The sequence below is a fragment of the Episyrphus balteatus genome, chromosome 1 (assembly GCF_945859705.1).
Source record: "Episyrphus balteatus chromosome 1, idEpiBalt1.1, whole genome shotgun sequence".
Taxonomy (NCBI): Eukaryota; Metazoa; Arthropoda; class Insecta; order Diptera; family Syrphidae; genus Episyrphus; species Episyrphus balteatus.
The window spans coordinates 133,469,857-133,490,547 of NC_079134.1; the positions used below are offsets into that span (position 1 = coordinate 133,469,857).

The 20,691-nt window shown below is 28.2% G+C and overlaps 1 protein-coding gene across 1 annotated transcript in view; it reads right to left on the reverse strand.

Moving 5' to 3' along the window:
• The window catches only part of LOC129910855 (titin), a 113,159-nt gene that overhangs the window by 51,277 nt on the left and 41,191 nt on the right, over nt 1-20,691 (reverse strand). Inside the window, exons 2-5 of the mRNA XM_055988447.1 lie at nt 10,826-10,921; nt 10,489-10,742; nt 10,273-10,419; nt 6,384-6,467 (exon numbers count right to left, since the gene is read on the reverse strand). Coding sequence (XP_055844422.1) covers nt 6,384-6,467; nt 10,273-10,419; nt 10,489-10,742; nt 10,826-10,921 — 581 coding nt within the window. The remainder of the gene's footprint in view (nt 1-6,383; nt 6,468-10,272; nt 10,420-10,488; nt 10,743-10,825; nt 10,922-20,691) is intronic.

The following is a 20,691-nucleotide window of genomic DNA, read 5'->3' on the forward strand; positions in this document are numbered from 1 at the left end:
AAAAATGATTTTTTAAGGTTTCACTTCTACCACGTGTGAATTGCACACATGATTTTTTTTTTTTTTTTTAAATCGAAAGTCGGAAAAAATAAATATTTTTACTTTAAATAAAATTTTTGAAATAAAAAGGATTTTTTTTCAAATTTTTAAAGAAAAATCAGAAGGGCAGGCATACGAGAAAATAAAATAAAAAAATCAATTTTAGCCAACACTCGAGTTTATTTTGTTTCTAAAATCTTGTTCACCCTTAATTTTAAAGCTTACAAAAATCATTACCTTTCATACAAATTTCATTAAATTCACGCAAACATCAATGACTATTTTACTGGCTTATTTATTTTTATTAAAGCACTAAACATGATGATTATTGTATCTGATAACATTTGAAACCTTAGTGTTAAAGATTGAAGGAAAATCTGAAATCAAATCAAATCTTTTTTATGAAAACGTAGTACACTGTGGTGTATACTTAACGGGTTTTTTTTTATAAAAAAAACTTAAACTTCAAATATAAAATTTCTGCCGCTGACCGCTAGATCGAATTAACAACTTCACTGTCCCTATACAAACTGGTAGAATAAAGTAGCTACGCTCATAATTTTGTATCAGAAAAACAGGCATTTTCTTTACGTCCCATGAATAACATTTGATACATAGAAGTTTTCTGCACCGTATTTCCAGCGTCCATGAATCACATATGATCATAAATATGAAAAATATTCTACAACCCTACATAAATTGATTCAAAATCTTCTATACGTCCAAACTTTTTTTGTGGTAGAAAGTATTGCGACTGACTCTGATATGAGGCAAAATGCTTTTTTTACCATTAATAATTTTGTTGCTTTGTTAAAAAAAAAAGTTTTACTTTGTGTTTACATATGATTCATGGACGTAGTAAGTGTTCATATCATATGAACACGTCCTATGAATCAAATATGATTATTGACCAAAAACTATATAAGATGATTTTATAGTAGTTGGTCTCATTAAAAATGATTATACAGTATACACTCTAAGAACATGTAATAAAAATACTCAATTTAGATTAGATTGAAATGATCAGGTCGTCTATTAATCCAGTCAAATAAGGGTTTAACCTAGTAATGAATGCCTCAATACCTTCGTTTTGGCATTCTATAACATACCTCAAAAGTCTAGAAAAATCTCATGTCCGCAACTCGCGATTTTCAAGGTCAAAGCGCGAAATGGAGAGGATGGTATTATATACACATATGATACATGATATCATCTGTCAACCCGTATTATTATAACAGTTGCTAACTTACTACCGAAAAACCCTTAAAAGTTAGCGGAACCAAATTTTGCATGAAGATTTTTATATCCATTACACGGTGTTACAAAAATGAGGTTTTAAAATATACGCGGGCGGAGACCTATCAGGTTTTGTTTTTTTTTTTGTTTTTTGGACCTTCACCCATTGAAAAAATTCTAGCTTCGACAATTTTTTACCCATTTTCGATTTTTTTACAGTTTCTGATAGAAGATAAATATAAATTTTAAACAATGTATAAAATATGTAACTCGGTTAAACCACTTAGAATTTATAAGATGTCAAAGTTCAAAAATTAAATTTTTTTTGTCATTTGCGTAACTTCGGCATCAATTTAAAGTATATGTTTTCAAAGAACATGCTATTTAAAAAATATATTCTAAAACTATATCTATTTCCCAATTGATCGAGGTATTTTTTATGAAAATCATACAAAATTGGCTTAGAAAAAAAAATTTTTCGATTTCAACCCAGATACAGAAATTCGTACTTTTAGGTATAGAACAAAAATGTTGTTTCGGCACCTAGTAGGATAAGTTGGGCGCCAGGATTTGATGAAGGGTTTTTGTAGAGGAGCTGAATACAAACATTTTTTTCTTTGGGAGGGGGGTCTATCTCCCCCCGTTTAGGTGGGAGGGGCATTTTTCTAAAATAAAATTATCAAAATAAAAAAAAATTATTAAAAAACAACGGCAACACTTACAGTAATAAATGATACCATTTCCAAAAGGCAAAATTGTGCATTTGATTCTAATTTTTAAATCAATATAATATTACCAATAGTTTTTGATATAATCGATTTCAAAGTTAAAAATAGGGGAAAAAATTTTTTTTAAACTCATTTTATACTATTTTTGTCCAGACTGTGAATTTTAGTAAAAATGAAATTTTGAACTTTGACATCTTATAAATTCTAAGTGGTTTAACCGAGTTACATGTTTTATACATTGTTAAAAAGGTATATTTATCTTCTATCAGAAACTGTAAACAAATCGAAAATGGGTAAAAAATTGTCGAAGCTAGAATTTTTTCAGATTTTGGGGGTGTTAGGGGATTTTCAAATACCGTTTCGTATTCAGTGCGACTAGCTCTACAAAACCTGATAGGTCTCCGCCCGCGTATATTTTGAGTGTTACACCGTGAATCATTAACCCTCTGTCGGCACACGGGTACGATTGAATACAATATTCGAATTCCTCGGAATATTCTACATCAATTTCATATATGATTCTCTATAAAATAGTGAGATCAAAAAAGTTCTAGCGACATGAAAAAGTATAAAGCAAATTCGCAAAAAAGAGGTGTGTTTACAGAGGGTTAAAAATCAAAACAATGCAATGCAAAAAAACATTCATATCTATGACAAAATGGTATTTTTTGAGAAAAGGGGAAATTTTGGGATATGCACTAAAAAACATCTTGTTACAATCTTGGAATTAGTGCTAATAGGCTAATTTTTTGGTTTCTATCTTTGTTTGGATATTCTATAACTTATGTCAAAAATCTAAGAAATCTCATGTCCGCAAGTCCTAATTTTCATGGTTTGAAGATAAGGTGCAGATTTAAAAAAAATAGAAAAACTACACTTCAGATATTTTGTGTCAGATCAACATGAATGAGGTGCAATGCTTTTCAGGGATGGTCAGATTGATTTGTTTGTGGGTTTTGTTGGAATCAGGCGTATAAACCTACAAAAGGATATTAAAATTATTTCTCTGATTTTTTTTATAAAATACATCCGTTGTTAAAAATACATGTTCATGAATCACATATGCTTCATGGACGCTGTAAACGCGGTACAAAAAATAATTTATGTTCAAATGTGATTCATAGGACGTGATATTGATGTTTTTTTTCCAAGCAAGAACGTAGAGATGTTTTTCTACAAGTTTATATGGGGATGTAGAATAATATTCGTTTAGTAGTAATGTTGAATCGTATATGATTCATGAACGTAGGAAACGTGGAAAAAAATACAATTCATGAATCACAAATGATTCATTGGACAGTGAAGTTGTTAATGGATTTTTTCTTATCATTTGATGATTGATGTTCATTGATGTTGTCGTTGAAAATTAACTGACAGAATTGTCCTACCCTCATACAAAAAAATGTAAGAAATCAACAATTTGAGATTAGGACGTTTAAAAGTCAAACTCGGTGTTTGAGAAATAATCCAGCATGAAAGATTTATGAAATAGTTTTCATGTTATTGGGAAGAAAAAAAAGTTATAGGTACAACTTGACAAGTATCAGCCAAATTTTTGAACAAAATTATTTTGTTGGCTTCTTTGTTTTCTATGCACATTTTTATATTTCAACTGTGTATAACGTTACTGTTTAAACCTAGTACGCTGCTGATTTGAAACGAAAAATCCCATACAAAAATGACACAACGAAATCGTAAACGAAAATTTTTGGTTAACTTTTCGTTCTGCAGAACGCTGTTCGACACAGCGAAATTGAAAAGTCTCCACTTCTTTTCCGCACACAAACAATTGCCGATGACATTAATTGTGTGCGGAAAAATGACATTTGAGTGTGTTTACAACTTAAGAAAAACTGGGTATTGAACAGTTGAACGACAAAATATGCGTAGGTTGTCAACACTTTATTTGAATATTTTGATTGTAGTTTCAGCTTTCATTGCTAAAAATCGAGAGATATTGAAAATCAAGTATTTGTCCAAAATACAAGCCACCCTAAAAGTGGGATAGTTTTACAATTTTTAATGCTAATTTATTTTTGTGTATATTATGAATGCAAAGCTTGATATATTTTATAATGAAATCGAAATTAAAAAACTACTTCTAATTAAAGTGCATCAATTAAAAAAATGTAAATTCAATTAAAAACATTTGAAATTTATAGTTGAATCAATTATTATTTTCAAAACATGACATTTCCATTTATTTAAAATGTGTTTCCAACAATTTGTTTTTATTTAATATATTTATATAAGTAGTATATAAAAATATCAATTAATATAAATTTGTATTTGATTAAAATAAAAGAAATCACACTTTTTTGTGGGGTTAATTAACAAAGTGGATTAAACATATTTTGAAAATACATAATTGATTTAAATGAATTTACATTAGGTAGACATTGAATTGAATTGATTTTTTTTTGTATACTGTGTTAGTTCTGCTGTTTCTTTTTTTTTTAAATAAATGTTTTTCACTTATTGGATTAAACAGTTGAAGTTGTCAAAATCTGGGGTCGAATTACGGCATACGTTCGTTAACGTATGGTCGCTATATGTATGTCCCTATCTTTTTCTACTGATTTAATAGAGACAGCAATAGTCAAAACGTTAACGTATGAATGTAATCGTGTGCCAAATTTCAGAGTGATCTCGCATTGAAAATCACATCCTTTGTACTTATAAGGAATGCACTATTCTTTTAATTATGATACAGTTAATTCCATCAAGCCCCTGATCGACACCACAGTTTTTTTTTTTTGACAATGATGTCAATTTTCATTATGTACCCTCTTTTAGTATTTGTATAAAATTTTCAATGAAAATAAAAAGATAAAGACATTTTCAAGTATCAATAGCTTCAAATTACCACCAATCAAAGTCTTAGATAGTCTAGGAAAAATTTTAGGCATTTCATTTGAAGATTATATATTATCTAACTATTTTTTTTTATTTATACTTTGTAGTCAAGCAAATAATGAAAGCAAAACAAAAAAAAAAAATCCACCCCATGACGTTGGTGTTTTAAAATTAAAATGCCCTATCAAAGGAATGACCTTGCAAGTAAATATTAATCGAGGAATTTGTCATATTCTCTAGGTTAAGAAAGAAGATAATAATAATGAAAAACTTTGATAACCAAAACAAAGTAAGAAAACCATTAACTTGACAGTTGAATACGTAGATACTACTGACTTGCCCCAGACTATAATAGTAATTACGTATTTCAAAAAAAGAAATCATTCTGATGATAAATTGCTAACCTCACATAGGTACTTTGTTTTGTGAGTTTGCTTTTTGATAAAAGTTGTCTGTTGTAACAATGATAAGAACTTTCGCGCTCTTTTAGAGAATTTTTTTGTTTTAAATTAAAATTTTGTTTTGTTAACGTTTAAGTTGAAGTAGGTATTTATAATTTCATGCAGAAAAATAAACATTTGAAAGAAAAAAAATTAATTTTAAAATTGCCTAAAAAAATATTAATAAAACACATAGTTTTTGCATTGCAATTGTTAACTTGAAATAATCTTGCGCGTGTTATTATGATATGAAAGATTATGAGGCGCTAATATTTGATCGATTAGATTGGTTTACTTAATGCTTATTAAATATGTCTGGGAACAAGAAAAAATAATCTTACGATAACTATAAACTTATCAAATTTAGAACTTTTTTGTTTATCAGAAATAAAAAGAACATATCGCTTTTTTGATCGGTCAGGGGCAAAACCAATGTTAAAAATTTTTTCAAGGAATGAAATATGTATGATCATAAGTTTAATTAAAAAAAAAAGAAGCAAGTCACAAATAAAAGCACTTTTAATCACGTAGTCGTAAAAAGTTTGGGTATATGGTATAATATAGTTAAATAGCATGAAAAATAGTTTGCATTTTTTAAATAACAAACTATATGACTTTTTGATAAAATATTAGAGACTGTACGTTAACTGATAACTAAATTATGTTTATGATTAAGAAAGTGAACAGTTGTTGAAATTTTGGGGAAAATTTTAAGTTACTTTGCTATATATTTTTGTTTTAGACTCGCCGGGACATTACAAAAGGGCAAAAAAATCGACTAATTTTCAAATGGGTTGCTAATAAGTTAACCTTTTTAAAAAATGCTTTATTATTGGTTTCAATAGGAAAATTAGAATTCGTAGAATTTAATATTTTTAAAGATTAAGTGCAGGGTATTTATTTTTAGTTGAAATACATATTTTTTAAACATCTATCTGTTAAATACTTTTTGTTATTAATATAAATTTTTGTATTTTTTTTTGTTTTTTTTTTTTTTTTGAAAAAAAAGGTGGTGCTTCATGCAGATTTGATGTGACATTATTCATTTTAGTTGGACTTTAATACCTTCTTTAAAACAACTCACCTTCAAATGATCGATATAAAAAATGTTCTAGCACAATAAAATGACGACTTAATGTTTCATGAAATTTATCAAAAAGTCTGATGTCTGTAAATTTTAATACAAAAAAAAAAGATAAATAAAAATAAATTGATAAATGACAAGGATGAATTAAGGAATTTTAATAAATATTTTATTTTTTCAAACATATCGAAGTAAAAAACTTTTCAATCCAAGAAGTCAAACCTGCATTGTTTTAGAATACAATTTTTTCTTATTGATTTTATAACATCATCAAATACAAGTTTTACTAGCCAAAATTCGTGGATAAAAACAGTTTAGGAATTGTTTACTAAAAAATTGATAAAGAAAGAGGGCCAGCTCTTTCTTTTATATTTATGTTCTTAATATTAATATTACGGGGGATTTTTTTTTTATTATTTACAACAATAATTTGTTATACTCAGTTATTATAACAAATTTTTGTTTTTGAATCGGTCCAATATAATATAAGAGTTTATGTACAACTTAAATATTTAAGATAAGTTTCAGCAAATGGGCCAAGTTAGTTTTTCTTGTGTGACATAGCCCACTTTCATAAGTAAGGGATAATAATATTCAACTACATGTTTCTTTTTATTTTATATCATAAAAAACGATATTACTAAATGTTTGATTTGGTCGTTAGAGAGGTCAAACTTCAGTCAAGATTTATTAAAAAACCTTGCTATATCAAGTTACTAAGAGGAAAAACTGTTTCTAAATAATAAAAAAAAACCTCTAATTATTTCAGATTTTTATTTTGACACTAGATGACGCTCCAAGAAGAGGGTTAAAGTTTTTTATCGTTTAAAATAGGTAGGTGTTGACTTATGAGGCCATTTTGGATATAGACTTTTGTTTGTTTACTAACGACTAACATGCACTTATGATGAGCCTCTGATCGTAGATAAAAGCTTGTTCTAAGCTTACTACATCAAATAATCTGAAGTGAAAAAAAAGACTTAAATCAAAATCTTTATTCCGGTTCTTGTCTACATTCAACAACGTTTTTAAAAAGGGATAAATCATTTTTCCAGGGGTTTAGTCAGGGCATGCATGGGTTTTTAGGTTTATTAAAGCAAGAATGTTTTATTTGAACAATCATTTGAAATAGCACGAACAATGAAATACAAAAAAAAATGCATGTCCTGACTAAACCTCTGGTCCTAGAAAAATGGTTTATACCAGAGATCAGAAATAAATCTAAACCTTTTGAAAGGTTCCTTAATAACTGTTATTTGTCGCCATTTTCAAGAAAGGTCATAAAATAACCTTTATTTTTAAAAAAGAAAAATTTCGGTCAAGGCGTGAGAGGAACCTTTATTTTGTATTTTTTTTTATGCTTCGGTCAACCAGCGAGATTTATCGCTGAGAGAAAAAAATAAATCTCATCTGTAAATGTATCAATTCCTAGAGACATGGGAGTGGTGCCATATGAAAGCATATATTCTCAACTACCTGATAGTGGTAAAATCGGGTTTTTGGATTTTTTTTTCAAAATTCCGAGAAAATCACGTTTGAAAGTTGGGGTAAAATTTTTTTTCGAAAAATCCACGAATCTTTGAACGCTCCTGGAAGCTAAACCGTTTGAGAACAATTTTTGGGAGTGTTGCCAAATGATAGCTTGTGTCATGGGCCTACGCTTTGCACATTGTCAGATTTTTAAAAAATCATCTTCCATGTTAAACTTTCACATCATGCCTATTTTTTCAGAATCGGGCTTAACTTTTTTTTACCTTTAAGTTTTCCCGGTTTGAGAACGCGTGCACCTACAGGGATGGGAGTTGTACCCAATTGTAGGTTAGAGTCCCCGCCACCTTTTGGCATCAAAAATGTTTTTCATTTTTTTTTTCAAAATTCCGAGATATAGCCGCATGAAGTTGGGCGAGCGAAAACGCTTCTGGAAGCTGAACGTTTTGACCTAAATATTAAAACATCGGTCTCCTGAAATATTCGAAATTGCATTGGTTGCGCTTGTCGTACCAGCGACTCAAATCACAGTGGAAAACACATTTTCGTCTTTAGATTTTACTTTAAATGAAAAGAGATATAATCTTGAGTCTAAAGAACTTTGAGAGTCTATTTAGTTCATACATTATTTAACACATAAACTTAGAAAAAACATCCTTTTCATATTTATTTTTGCAATATAAAGACATTCTTGACATATTCGACAATTTCCTTTGAATTGACCATTTTTGATTTATTTTTAGCGAAAACGGTTAAAGGTTGACCTTTTCCATTTATTTTTTTGTAAAAATTTCAACCATTGAGAGATATTTAAAAAAATAAAAAATAAATCTCAACCATTAACCTTTATTTTTGATTTTAAAAAATAAATCTCAAACCTTAACCGAAACTATTTAAAGTAATGTGGTAACTCTCAGAGAAAAACCGATTGAAAATAAAGGTTGACTGTTATTTCTGGTCCCTGGTTTATACCTTTTTTTAAACTTTGTTTAGTGTAGACAAGAGCCTCGTCAAAAAAATTTTGATTTAAGTCTATATTTAAAAAATGGCCGCATAAGTCAACACATACCTATTTCAAATGATAAAAACTTTAACCCTTTTGGGACACCATCTAGTGTCAAAATGAAAATCTGAAACAATTAGAGGATTTTTTTTTTTATTATTTAGAAACAGTTTTTCCACTAAGGAACTTGACCAAAATGAAACATTTCTCGCAGTTATTTGCAGACATATTTAGTTTTCTTACACCTGTAAAGAGTGTTTGGTATTTTAAGACATCTTCAAGAGTTAAATGAATTTATGAATGCTTGTAAATTGTAAAATGAGAAAAAGCAATAACTCATTTGTGTAAAATTTGACTAGGTATCAGTTCATTGTTTTTAGAGAATAAACAAAATATTACGTATACACCTCAGTGACCACATATGTATATATTTTTTTAAACTTAATATAACATAATTTCTGTCAATTATTCAACTAACTTTGTTTACTAGTGAGCAAATATATCAGCTTAAGGTGTGACTCAAAATAAAAAGGGGAAAGGTTACGACTAACACGGTTCGACAAAAAAAAAAAAAAAACATTTTTTCTGGCTTATATTACTGTGTATAAATTCTGAGGCCAACGTTCGCTTTTGTCGTGACTTTTCATTTGGTTTTTAATTTAACTAATACAATAGAAGGCAAATCAATGATGAATATAAAGCAAAATAAAACATTCATAATGCTAGATGAAAAATTCGAAATAATGTTTTGCTATCATACTTTAATCTAAAGCATATTTATTTATTTTGTTTTTTCAAAAATAGTTTTTATATAACGCGCCAAAAAAAAGTTGCTTTAAGAAAAGGGGTTCCCAAGAAAAGTTTTCCAAATCCTGCAAATTTTTGTTGGTCCCAAGCCTATTATTTTTGGTCTAGAAGTATTAAAGGATAAAAGTAATAGGTGAAAACAATACTGGTTGCTAAATTACTTTATGTGAAGCTTATAACTCCAGTAAGTAGTTGAATAACAGTTCTTTTGATATTAAAATTTCGTTTGGCAATTCTATTTCTTTTTACTTAAATAAACATTTTTTGTATTTTATTTTCTATCTGTCTTTCACTAGTAAAACTTAAATTTGATGATGTTAAAAATTTTATAAGACAAAATTAAATTTATTTTCCACGTAACAAATTGGAAAGTAGATGTTGGTTTAAGTTTTTTATTAAATTTTTTCAAAATTAAAAAAAAATGGATTAACTATCGCTAAAAAAAATTAATGTAAAAACTTTTGCTCAAGACTGTAGAAAGTACAATACCACCTAAACTCTATCTTCATTTAAATTTCAAAACTTATCTCTAAAATATGCAACACTATTTTAACCTATGTTCGATTGATGTGTTTATTTTAGCATACTTACAGTTGCCATTTGTTGATATCTGTTCCACTGCTGTTGTTTCCAAAGAACCCCCAATCATATCCGCCAATACCTCCTCAATATACTCCCTTATGTGTTGTTTTTGATTTGGATTTATCGGCGAAGGAGCTTCACTAACACTCTCAAAATCTAAAAACAAAAATGCAAAAAAAAAAAAAAACAATCAATTGTCAGTATTTTAAGTTCGACATAACTCACTACATAAAAATGCTGACTCATTGGGATCACAAAGTGGAATGTAAATTTCACTCCTAGCACGCATCGGATAAGAACACTCCACCGAACTGGCTCTCTTCACTGCATACTGTTCTTGCACCCATGTCGATGCTTTACCATAGGAATCCCTTCTGGCTGAACACAATTGACATCTCCATTCTGCATCTTTCGGGACCCATTCGGAGCATTTTTCGCCCCGGCATACATTTTTGGCACATAAACAACACGCTATGCATCTGTGGATGAATGGATAAGGAATTCCATAAATACCAGATACTTTTACATCAAAGAGTGACAAACGTATTTTTGGGATACTCACGTTTTTGAATCATCGGTATCGATTGGCGTAAAGCAAACATTGCACACAGTTTGGCCATCTTTTTTCTTTTTGACTATTTTGCGTTCTGCTATGCGGCTGCAATAATAATGAAATAAAATTTTCTATAAATAAATTTGTTTATTGTTTTTATTGGTTATTGTTTATTGATGTGTGAAAGTTGGAGGAATGAAGTGTAAAGTTCGCTGCACTTTAAATTTGTTTACCACAATCAAAGTCAAGATCAAGGTCTTTTAGAGGTATTTTAAGATCTGAAGATTATGGAGTTGAAAGCAAATTAAGTTGAGGTATTTGGATTTGTTTACATTCTGTCTATGAAAAGATGAATAAGCTTTTGTTTTCTTAATGCCGGAGGAACTTTCCCCTGGAACAGGTTTTGATTATTTAAAATTCAAATTATTTTTTCTAAGGACAATCTTTCTTCGGTGCTTAAATTGGATTTAAATTTAAGATTTCAAATAAATTAAAAAAAAAACTTATTTGACATAGATATCGTTGTTTTTATAGCTTTTTTTCTCCTTTTGTTAAATTTTTATGGGTTTGAATAATATTCTTGATGAATCAGCACAAATAGAATACAGGTTAAAAAGTTCAAATTAAAATTAAGATATTCGATAATGTTTTGGCGAATATTTTTGTATGAATTTAATTTTTAAATTTGCATCAAGAATAAACTTTGTCACATCTTTGACGTAGACAAAAGCTATAGGGTAGATAGCTTCAGGATAGTGATATAATGAATATTTTATATACAATAACAAATTTTTTGGGAATACCTAAATTCCAAGAATTTCAGGTTTCAAATGGTAAAATAGTGTTTATTTTTATGATACATTAGAAGAGGTAATTCTTGATAATGGGGATTGATATAAGTGTTTGCTTATGATAATTTGCAAAGTTGAAGAGATTTAATTGAAGATAAAATTGGTACCTATACTCAAATTAAACTGAATTCAAAACTGTCAAAACTAAAAATAGAAATGTTCACAAAAATGAAAATCGATTTATCTAGAATTAAAAAATTATTTTGCTCTCGAAATGCAATACAGAAGGCATATTGCAAATTGACACGTTAGTTAACAAAGCCGTTTGTATTCGAAAAATGTTGATACTTTTTCTAAATGTCAATATATAGGTATTGGTATATGGCTTTTTAAATGTGTGGTGAACTTTTTAATTTTGTCGAAGTTTTACATTTATATGAACTCGGCAATAGTTTTCAAAGTATACTTTTCACTTAGTTCGTGAAACAATATTTTTGCATGTCGCCAGATAATTTGCTAATGTGATTTTAGAAAACAAAAACTCTGAAAAATGTTCACTTTCTGGGGAAGAAAAAACAATGTTGATAGATATTTTAGTAAAAAATAATTGAAGAATCAAACAAAAAATCTAAATTTTAAAGGATTTTTCAAACAAACGTATCTTTGTTAAAAATGGTCATATTAGAGTTTGAAAAAAAAAACAATTTGAAGCTTAAAATTTTGGAAAACAAAAAATTAAAGGATCACATTTTTGCTTTTTATAGCTCAAATTTTTTTTATCCACGCTTGTTCCCATTTTGGATGCAAACAACATTTAAATATATTTACAAATATTTTTCCCATTGTTTTTGCATTTTTATTGTTATTTTTTTTATTAATATTCAAATTAAATAAATTTCTTTCATGAGTTTAAATGAAGTTTGCAAGAAAAACTGGGAACAAAAAATTCCAAATTCAAACGATTTTTGCACCAAAAATGTGGGAAAATAGTGTAAAATTATTTATTATTTTTGAAAACTACAAATCAAATTAAACAAAAGAAAGTCTGACTGGATTTAATTGAACATCTATAAAATTTTTGTGGGTGAATTGAAGCATAAATGATACACTTCCTTTGGAAGGTATTCATTCCTCTCGGTTCCTTAATAGAGTTTTTGTATCGCTCAATTTTTTTTATTGATATCCAAAAATAGTATTCAATGTGCTTTTTTAAACTTTTTTAAACTTTTTAAACTAAATTTAAACTTTGAAATCGATTATTTCATAAACAATTTATTGAAATAACTTGATTTAAAAACTAGAAGTAAGTGTTAAATGTTTGCTTTTGAAAAAGGTACTAAGGCAAAATATATTGTGCTAACTATTTTTTTCTAATTGGTTAATTATCTTTAATAAATATCTTTTGTGTTTAGTAGAAACATGATAAACTGCTTCTGTAATACTTTTGACCTAGGTACTTGTTTTTTTTTTTAATAGGAACCATACAAATTGAAAGTAGTTAATGAGTTCAATACTTTCAGATATGTATTCTTAAAAGGGTCCCAAAATTTGATATTTTTTAAATTTACCTAACACTCACTCGTCTCTATGCAGTTTTAAATTTTTTTTATTCAGTAAAGTTGTGAAAGTTGATGCAAAATTTAAAACTTGGAAATTATTTAATAGAAGTGAAGGTATCTCTTATTTTATGTGGAGCGATTGAATATAATTCAATTTTAAAGTTCAACAGATCTAAGTGATGAGCCCACTGTCGTACCTGGGCGAAACGCTTTGGAGTTTAGGTCACTTGAACTTAAAAATTGTATCTTTTAATGCTTGATCAAAACTTAAAAACTCCAACTAGTCCGAAAAAAAAATATTTGTACATATGTATTCAAAGTGTTTTCAGCACACTATGTAAAATATTACCTATTAAGGGAAGGCCATTAATTTGAATCAAAAAACACTATTTATTCTAAGTTTCTATGAGTTGTAGGTAGCCTAAAACTTTAATGCTATATTCATGTATGCCAGAAGTCGAGTGCATTAATTTTTATTATTTTCTTGGTTAAAATTATTAAAATTTGTAATGTAGAAATCATTTTCAATACTTTTTAATATTTGTTTTATAACAACCTTAGATATGAATTATTCAATCTTTTTAAAAATTGAAGTCTTACAATAGAATGAAATTTGATGTCAAAAAATATCAAAATTTCAGGTGTAAGATTCTAAAAGAATTTCTTGCTTCATTATCCCAAAAAATTCATCTCTTTTAAAAATCATTACCAAAGTCAAATTGTTTTGGCAAACATCAGTACCATACATATAACAATTTATGTCTGTGAAAGTGAAATAAGATTTGAATTTCAAGACCGTATAAATAAGATTGAAAAATTTCAAATTAAATTTCTATTTCCACTATTGAAATTAACTCTTACAAATTTTACAAACCCGATCATAAACATAAATTATTTATTTCGTAAGATTTGACTATAAAGTTTGTTACTCCATAATCTCATTGGAAAATACCTACCTCTTCATTATAATACCTTCATTCAGTATTGCCAATCACAAAGAAAAAAAAGAAAATTCCATCCAAAAGCTTATGGTAACGACTTTTTCCAAATCGCATTCATCCACAACACGCTAACTTAGCAAACCTTTTTCAAATCAATTCTTCGAATAACTTGTTTAGATTCCCATAACCAGACAAGTTTATAGTAGGCAATAGCCAATCCAATGCATTATATAGCTTCTGCAAGAGACTATTACCTAACTTCCAAATACAACCTACAATAAACTTACAAGCACGCGTGCACAACACCAAACTCACGAATCGACTGCAGGTTCAGACATCAGACACCTACTATTTTTTTGCTGCTGCCATGTAACTCTCACCTCCATGAACCAAACTCAAATTGAATAATAAAAACAATTTCACTTACTGATATTAATAAATTTAATTAAGGAAATAAAATACATAGTGTTGTTTTGGTATGGAGTTTGGTTTTAGATGCGGTGTTGCACGTTGCACCTTTCAGTTTTTTTTTTTGCATTCAACAAAACTATTCTTCGACAGAGAGGATGAATGCAATTAACTACATCGAGAGAAAAAAAAATGCAAAAATATTGCCTATCGTATAAACTAATTGAAACAGAAATAAAATTTGCAAAAAATACGATAAAGGTGAACAACGTGTTGCACAATGTTGATCATAAACTAAAATCGGAAAAAATTTACAATTTTGAAAAAATGTTTTTCACAAAAAAAAAGTTCTGACCTGGGGTTGCGAGTATGTTTCTCATATAGTTTTTGGGTCGCTAAAACCGAATTCGAAGTCTATTTTGCCGTATCACGTCAAGTTTTTAAGATATCCTCAAAAAATATCAGATAAGAACTTTTTTGACATTTTTTGAGGATATTTAAAAAAACCTGACGTGATACGGCAAAATAGACTTCGGATTCGGTTTAAGCGACCTAAAAAACATACGACTAACATATTCGCATCCCCAGGTGAGAACTTTTGTTTTTTTGGTTTTGACATTTTTTTTAAGGTATCTCGGAAACCTGACATGATAGGGCAAAATTGACTTCGAATCTGGATTCAGCGACCCAAAAACTATATGAGTAACATATTCGCACATCCAGATCTAGATTTTTTTTTCGTAACATTTTTTGAGGTTATCTCGAAAACCAGACGTGGTGGGGCGACCCAAAAAATATATGAAAAACATACTCGCAACGCTAGGTCAGATTTTTTTTTGTTGTGGCTGTGTTATTATTCGACAATGACAAAAAATTGACCCCCTTACTTACTTTATTAAGATTAAATCTCTTAAAAAAACACAATCCATAACAATATAAAAAATCTATTCAACGCTACTGAAAAAAATAAAGGATCAAAATAAAATAAAAAACATCTTCGTTTTTTAACAAACCCAACATCTGCCCTTAGAAGAAATAAATCAATTCAACATACGTACATCATCATTCATCATAGCTCCACCATATTGCTTGCAGTTTATACTGCACGTCATTTTAGACCAGAGAGGTTTTCTATCTTCTATCATCTATATAGCCCCACTTCTTGTAGATGGTTTTGTATCTTTTTTTCACCATGTTTTCCATCATCACACAAACTAACTTACGCAAGCAGTTTTTCCATTTTCAGGAAATTAAGCGGTTGCCATCAGAGTTGCTACCAACTACCACCAGCAGCGCTAGTTCAACCCTCACTTACAAATGGTGGCTAGCATATATGGTGAGGTGGTTTTTTGAAAAAAAAGTTCTTTTTTTTTCTATCCACAAAAAAAAAAACCTTTCACTAATGCATTTAAATGGTAGCCCTTGATTATCATCATGCATATACAACATGGTTACGGAGGTCGTTGTAACCACAAAGTTAAAAGCTTCACTAGATGATATCCGGCCGGAGAGCACTAACGAGGACAAAACCTTGCAAATTTTATACTGTGTTGGATGTAAAAGTCAATCTTAATTAATTTTATTTTCAAAAATGCAATTAGTTAGTGATTTTATATTCAATTTTTTTTTATTTTCTTTTTTTTTTCTATCAATTTTTTTTTTTTTTCATAACAAAGTTATTTTAAAAATAGGTACTTAAAGATATTTTATTTACAATTTAATGTTCTTAAATTATTATTGATTAAAATTAAGTAAATTTTCTCTTACAATGGTGTATTTAAACTTAAAAATTACTAGGATTTTTTTTGTGATGATTGATATTTGATGGATGTTAACAGATGAATTCTTATATTATATAAAAAATAAATTTTTGAGGATATTTTTAATTTCTATTAAATAGGAAAACATTGGATTGAATAAGGTTATTGGCAAATTTAGAAATTATAATGAGATCAAGCTTATGCAGTCTTTCCACAAAATCAGGAAATTGATATAATTTTTGTATAAATATTATTATTATTTTTAAAGGAAATTTTGAAAAGGGATTGCAAGTTACATTATTTTTTTTTTTTTTTTTTTTGAAAATCCGCTGAGTAAATTTTACAATTTACAAGTATTACTCAAAATAAAAGTTATAATTAGGAACAAAAATATGGTTAAGGATTTTCATTTTAAAAAAGATTTTATCGTGATTTGTATACTGTTCAATTTTCACTATTTCATGTAACTCAAAAACTAAGTTGAGCTTGCACATTTAAAATGAGTTACTCAATGTGAAAAAGTTAATTTTCTAATGCAGTTAACTTTTTTTTATAAAATATAATTAATGCAACAAATAAATAAGTACTTACAAAACAATTTGACAAAATATGTTTATAGGGGAAAAAGAGAATTTTTTACGTTAAAAATGTACCAATGTACGCAATTAAGTTAAATGTATTTTTAGAAATTTATTGCACATGTATTTATTATAAATTGAGTTCGGAAAAGGAAAAGATCCCGGGGAAATAGGGAAATATTGCAATTCTTTGACTTTTAGTTACTGCATTATCGGTTTCGCTAATTTCTTTTGATTTTAATGACTGACCTGACGTTGTGTCTGTCAAACTGCATTTTATATAAATATATTTTGAAATTGTTCTTTAGTACAGGAAAAGATAGACTTTTTCGTGGAACGAAATACAGGAACGCTGATTTTTTCAAATCTGAAAGAAAGTATTGGAAAGGCTTAAGTCCTGGTTTTCGGGACGCCAACCTCCTGGCGAAATCCGCCATTTTGAAAAACGCGAATTGTGTTGATTTTTCCAGTCAAGAACAACTTTCAGCTTATCGTTTGAAATCTTTTACCATCTTAAGGGATTCGTATCTATTAATTAAAATTTTCTATTATTTTAAGCTCCTTTGAATATTACAAAAAAAGACTCACATTAAATAGAACTTTAAAAAAAAAACAATTTTCAGCAAAAACTTCAGTTAATCGTTTTTGAGTGAAGATAACTAAATTTGCCTTGTAAGGATTGTTGTTAAAATTTTATCAAGATTTTGCTTAATTTTTTGTAGATGCTTTCTTTTTTTTTTAATTCGAGTTGGTTTTTTGTATCCTCGTTGTCTGGAATAAATTTAAGTTTACAAGCTTAGAATTGTGATGTTCTTCTTAAGCTTTCTAATCCTTTAACCGATTTACAAAATTTTGTACTTCATTCATCAGGTGCTGCTAGTTTTTAAATTAACCGATACTTGACAAAAGGCGTTCCTTTAAAAGTATTTAAAAATCTCAATAATTTATTCCAAACATTAAATGCCAAACAACTTTAAAGGTATAATTTATCACTCAGATCATCGAATGTCTATCAAGACCGTAACATTCTTTTTTATGAGACGAGTTATTGTTTTTTTTTTCTTGTTTGATAAAAATATTGCACTTAGAATAATGTTGACTCACATCAGTTTGAGTTTTTTGTTTCTGCTCTCCTTTTAATTGACTTTTAGGGACTATCAGGATTAGTATATTGTCTACTCCCCGTTCATGTATATTTTAAGATGTAATTTCCTTTCGTGGTTTTCTCCAACGTATTTTGTACAAATTGTATAGATACCCAACGTTGATTTAGATCATAAAAACTTGTTACTTATTGAAGAAAAGAAATTACAATCCTCAAAATGCGTGGTGCAGTGAAAGGTTAAAAACCAATAAAGAGATTGTTTCCATTCGAAGTATCAAGTCTCGGAATTTCCATATTTATCTTTTTTCTTTTTGTTCAAATTTTAACAAAAAATGTTCTTCAAAGAAAGTGCCATAGACGTTCCATTATTCATACAGCTTGACATTGACCTTGTTTTGTAGTTAAAAAGGTTTACTTTAGTCGAAAGTTTTTATTTTTATTTAAAAATGAAATCTTTCTTTTCTTTTTAAGACTTCAAAACTTCACAGTAACCCCAATTTTTTTGTTTTAATATTTAAACAGATTAAAAAAAAATTAGAAACTTTTTCTTAAATGTAAGAAGTAATCCTTGTTTTGTTTTCTAGAAGTAATGTCAAGAGTCATTTTTTTCAACTATCAAAAATGTAAAAAAAAGTAACACTTAATGATTAATTACTATAATCACTTTCATTAAAGTTCATATCACATATTGATTTTTTTGATGAAGTTTCATCAAATTTAATTCACTTTAATCATTATATTCCAGATCATCAAAAGGTTGAGTTCTTCGTCGACTTGGCCAAAGGCTATAATTGTCATACAATTCTTCATAATAAATGTCTTCCTCATATTCACTCGAATTATCAAATTCCACATCGCGACTAAACATGGGAGCAACAGTTAATTTAATCAAAATCACTTCCATTGTGCAGACCATAACGAGAAACATGGCGATGGCAAAATTTGGACCTTCGACCGGAAGAAGTCCTTCTTGCCAATAACTGTGCATGGATGTCATTTTTTTGACTTTAGCAATATATTGTAGTTTTTTTTAACCGATATTCTAATCTTTTCTTTTTTTTAAGAAAGTGTAAAATTCTAATATTTGAATAAATTTTTAAGTTCAGGAGTTGTTTTTATCTGTATTTCGAGCGGGAAATTAATACGATTGTAAACAAAACAAAAAAATGTATCTTATTTGAGTAACTTTCACACGACTTTGCGGTTCCGAAGCTAACTTGGTTGTGAGAGAGGTTTGAATCATGACTTTTGGTTAAACTGTTGAAGGCAAATAGATACAACCGCATTTCGTGGTGATGCTGAAAGTTTCGTTTTTTGTTGTTGTTTATTGAATTATTTAATTTTTGTTTGTGCGCTTTTTCTTTAGTTGTTTATGTTGTTGTTTATACTTTCGAAGAAATTATTTTAATATAAAAAGAAATATAGATACAAAATAAAAGATATAATATTAATGAATACCTACAATAAAAAAAATAACACGTTTTATTATTAAATTGGAATGTGCTTAGATTGCAAGTGAGCCTCATTAAATGATAATAGGGTTTTTTTTCTCTGTGTTCAATCTTTGGTGGGCCAATTTGTCTAGTTGAATTAGAGACTAATTATATACGTAATAATAAATTAAAGATACGCAATGATAAATTATGATTGATATTTTCACCGAGTAGCAATTTGATGAGTAGGTATTATTTGTGTATTTTGATATGTGTTGTGAAGTTTGTTATTGTTTCAATTTCATCATAAATTAATTACATTATTGATAGCTTAATTTTGATCGTGTTTTTTTTTTGTAATCATTAAAATGACATTGCCTTGTAGAATTTAAAACAATAGTTGTAGAATAATAACAAAATTTAGAGCTTCAATGAGCTTTTTTTTCGAACTTGAACTTGAGGAAAGTAAGGTTGAACATATACGATTTTGGTATTGTAAAACAAATGTTTACATTTTATCTGGTTACACAAGTTTTAAAAAAAGTGCATTGACATTGCATTGAATTTTAAGCCGACATTGAATTATTGACAAAAAGCACAAAACTGATTAATGGTATTAATTGAGTAGGTATTAAGCTTTAGAAATGATTAAATTCGTTTAGTCATTTAGTGTTATCTCGGCAAATACATGTCTGACCAGTCAAATGTGCAGTGTGCTGACTTCTTGATATAAGATTTTTGACCTTTTATATTAAAAGAATACAAAATTGCAGTATTTTATGAAATAGTTAATCGATATTTGTGACGCTTTTTTTCTAGACATGAGGTGTTCAAAATATCAATTCCTTTTTAAAATTGTTTTTGTTTCAAACTAGTAAAGGCTTATTTTTAAAGGTAAAAAAAAAATCAATCTTAGAAGACAATTCCTTGTTATGGGAAATGAATACTTTAGTGTGATACTTTAATTTCTGCAACAGAAACTGAAACAATGTAAAAAAAATCATGTGTGCAATTCACACGCGGTAGAAGTGAAACCTTAAAAAATCATTTTTCTTGAAAAAAAAATTACACCATTCAAAACCTAAGAAATTTTCCTAAAGAATAAAGCCACACTTATACAATTTTTACAATGCACAAAATGTATAAAAATAATATTTGTTCAAAACAATTATTTTTTATGAAAAAAGCAAAAAACATTTTTTTTCTCTTCTAACAACTTTAAATCCATTTTTTTTGTAACAACTTATAATAAATTTTACTTTATTTAAAAGCTTATTATTTCACCTTTTATATGACGCTT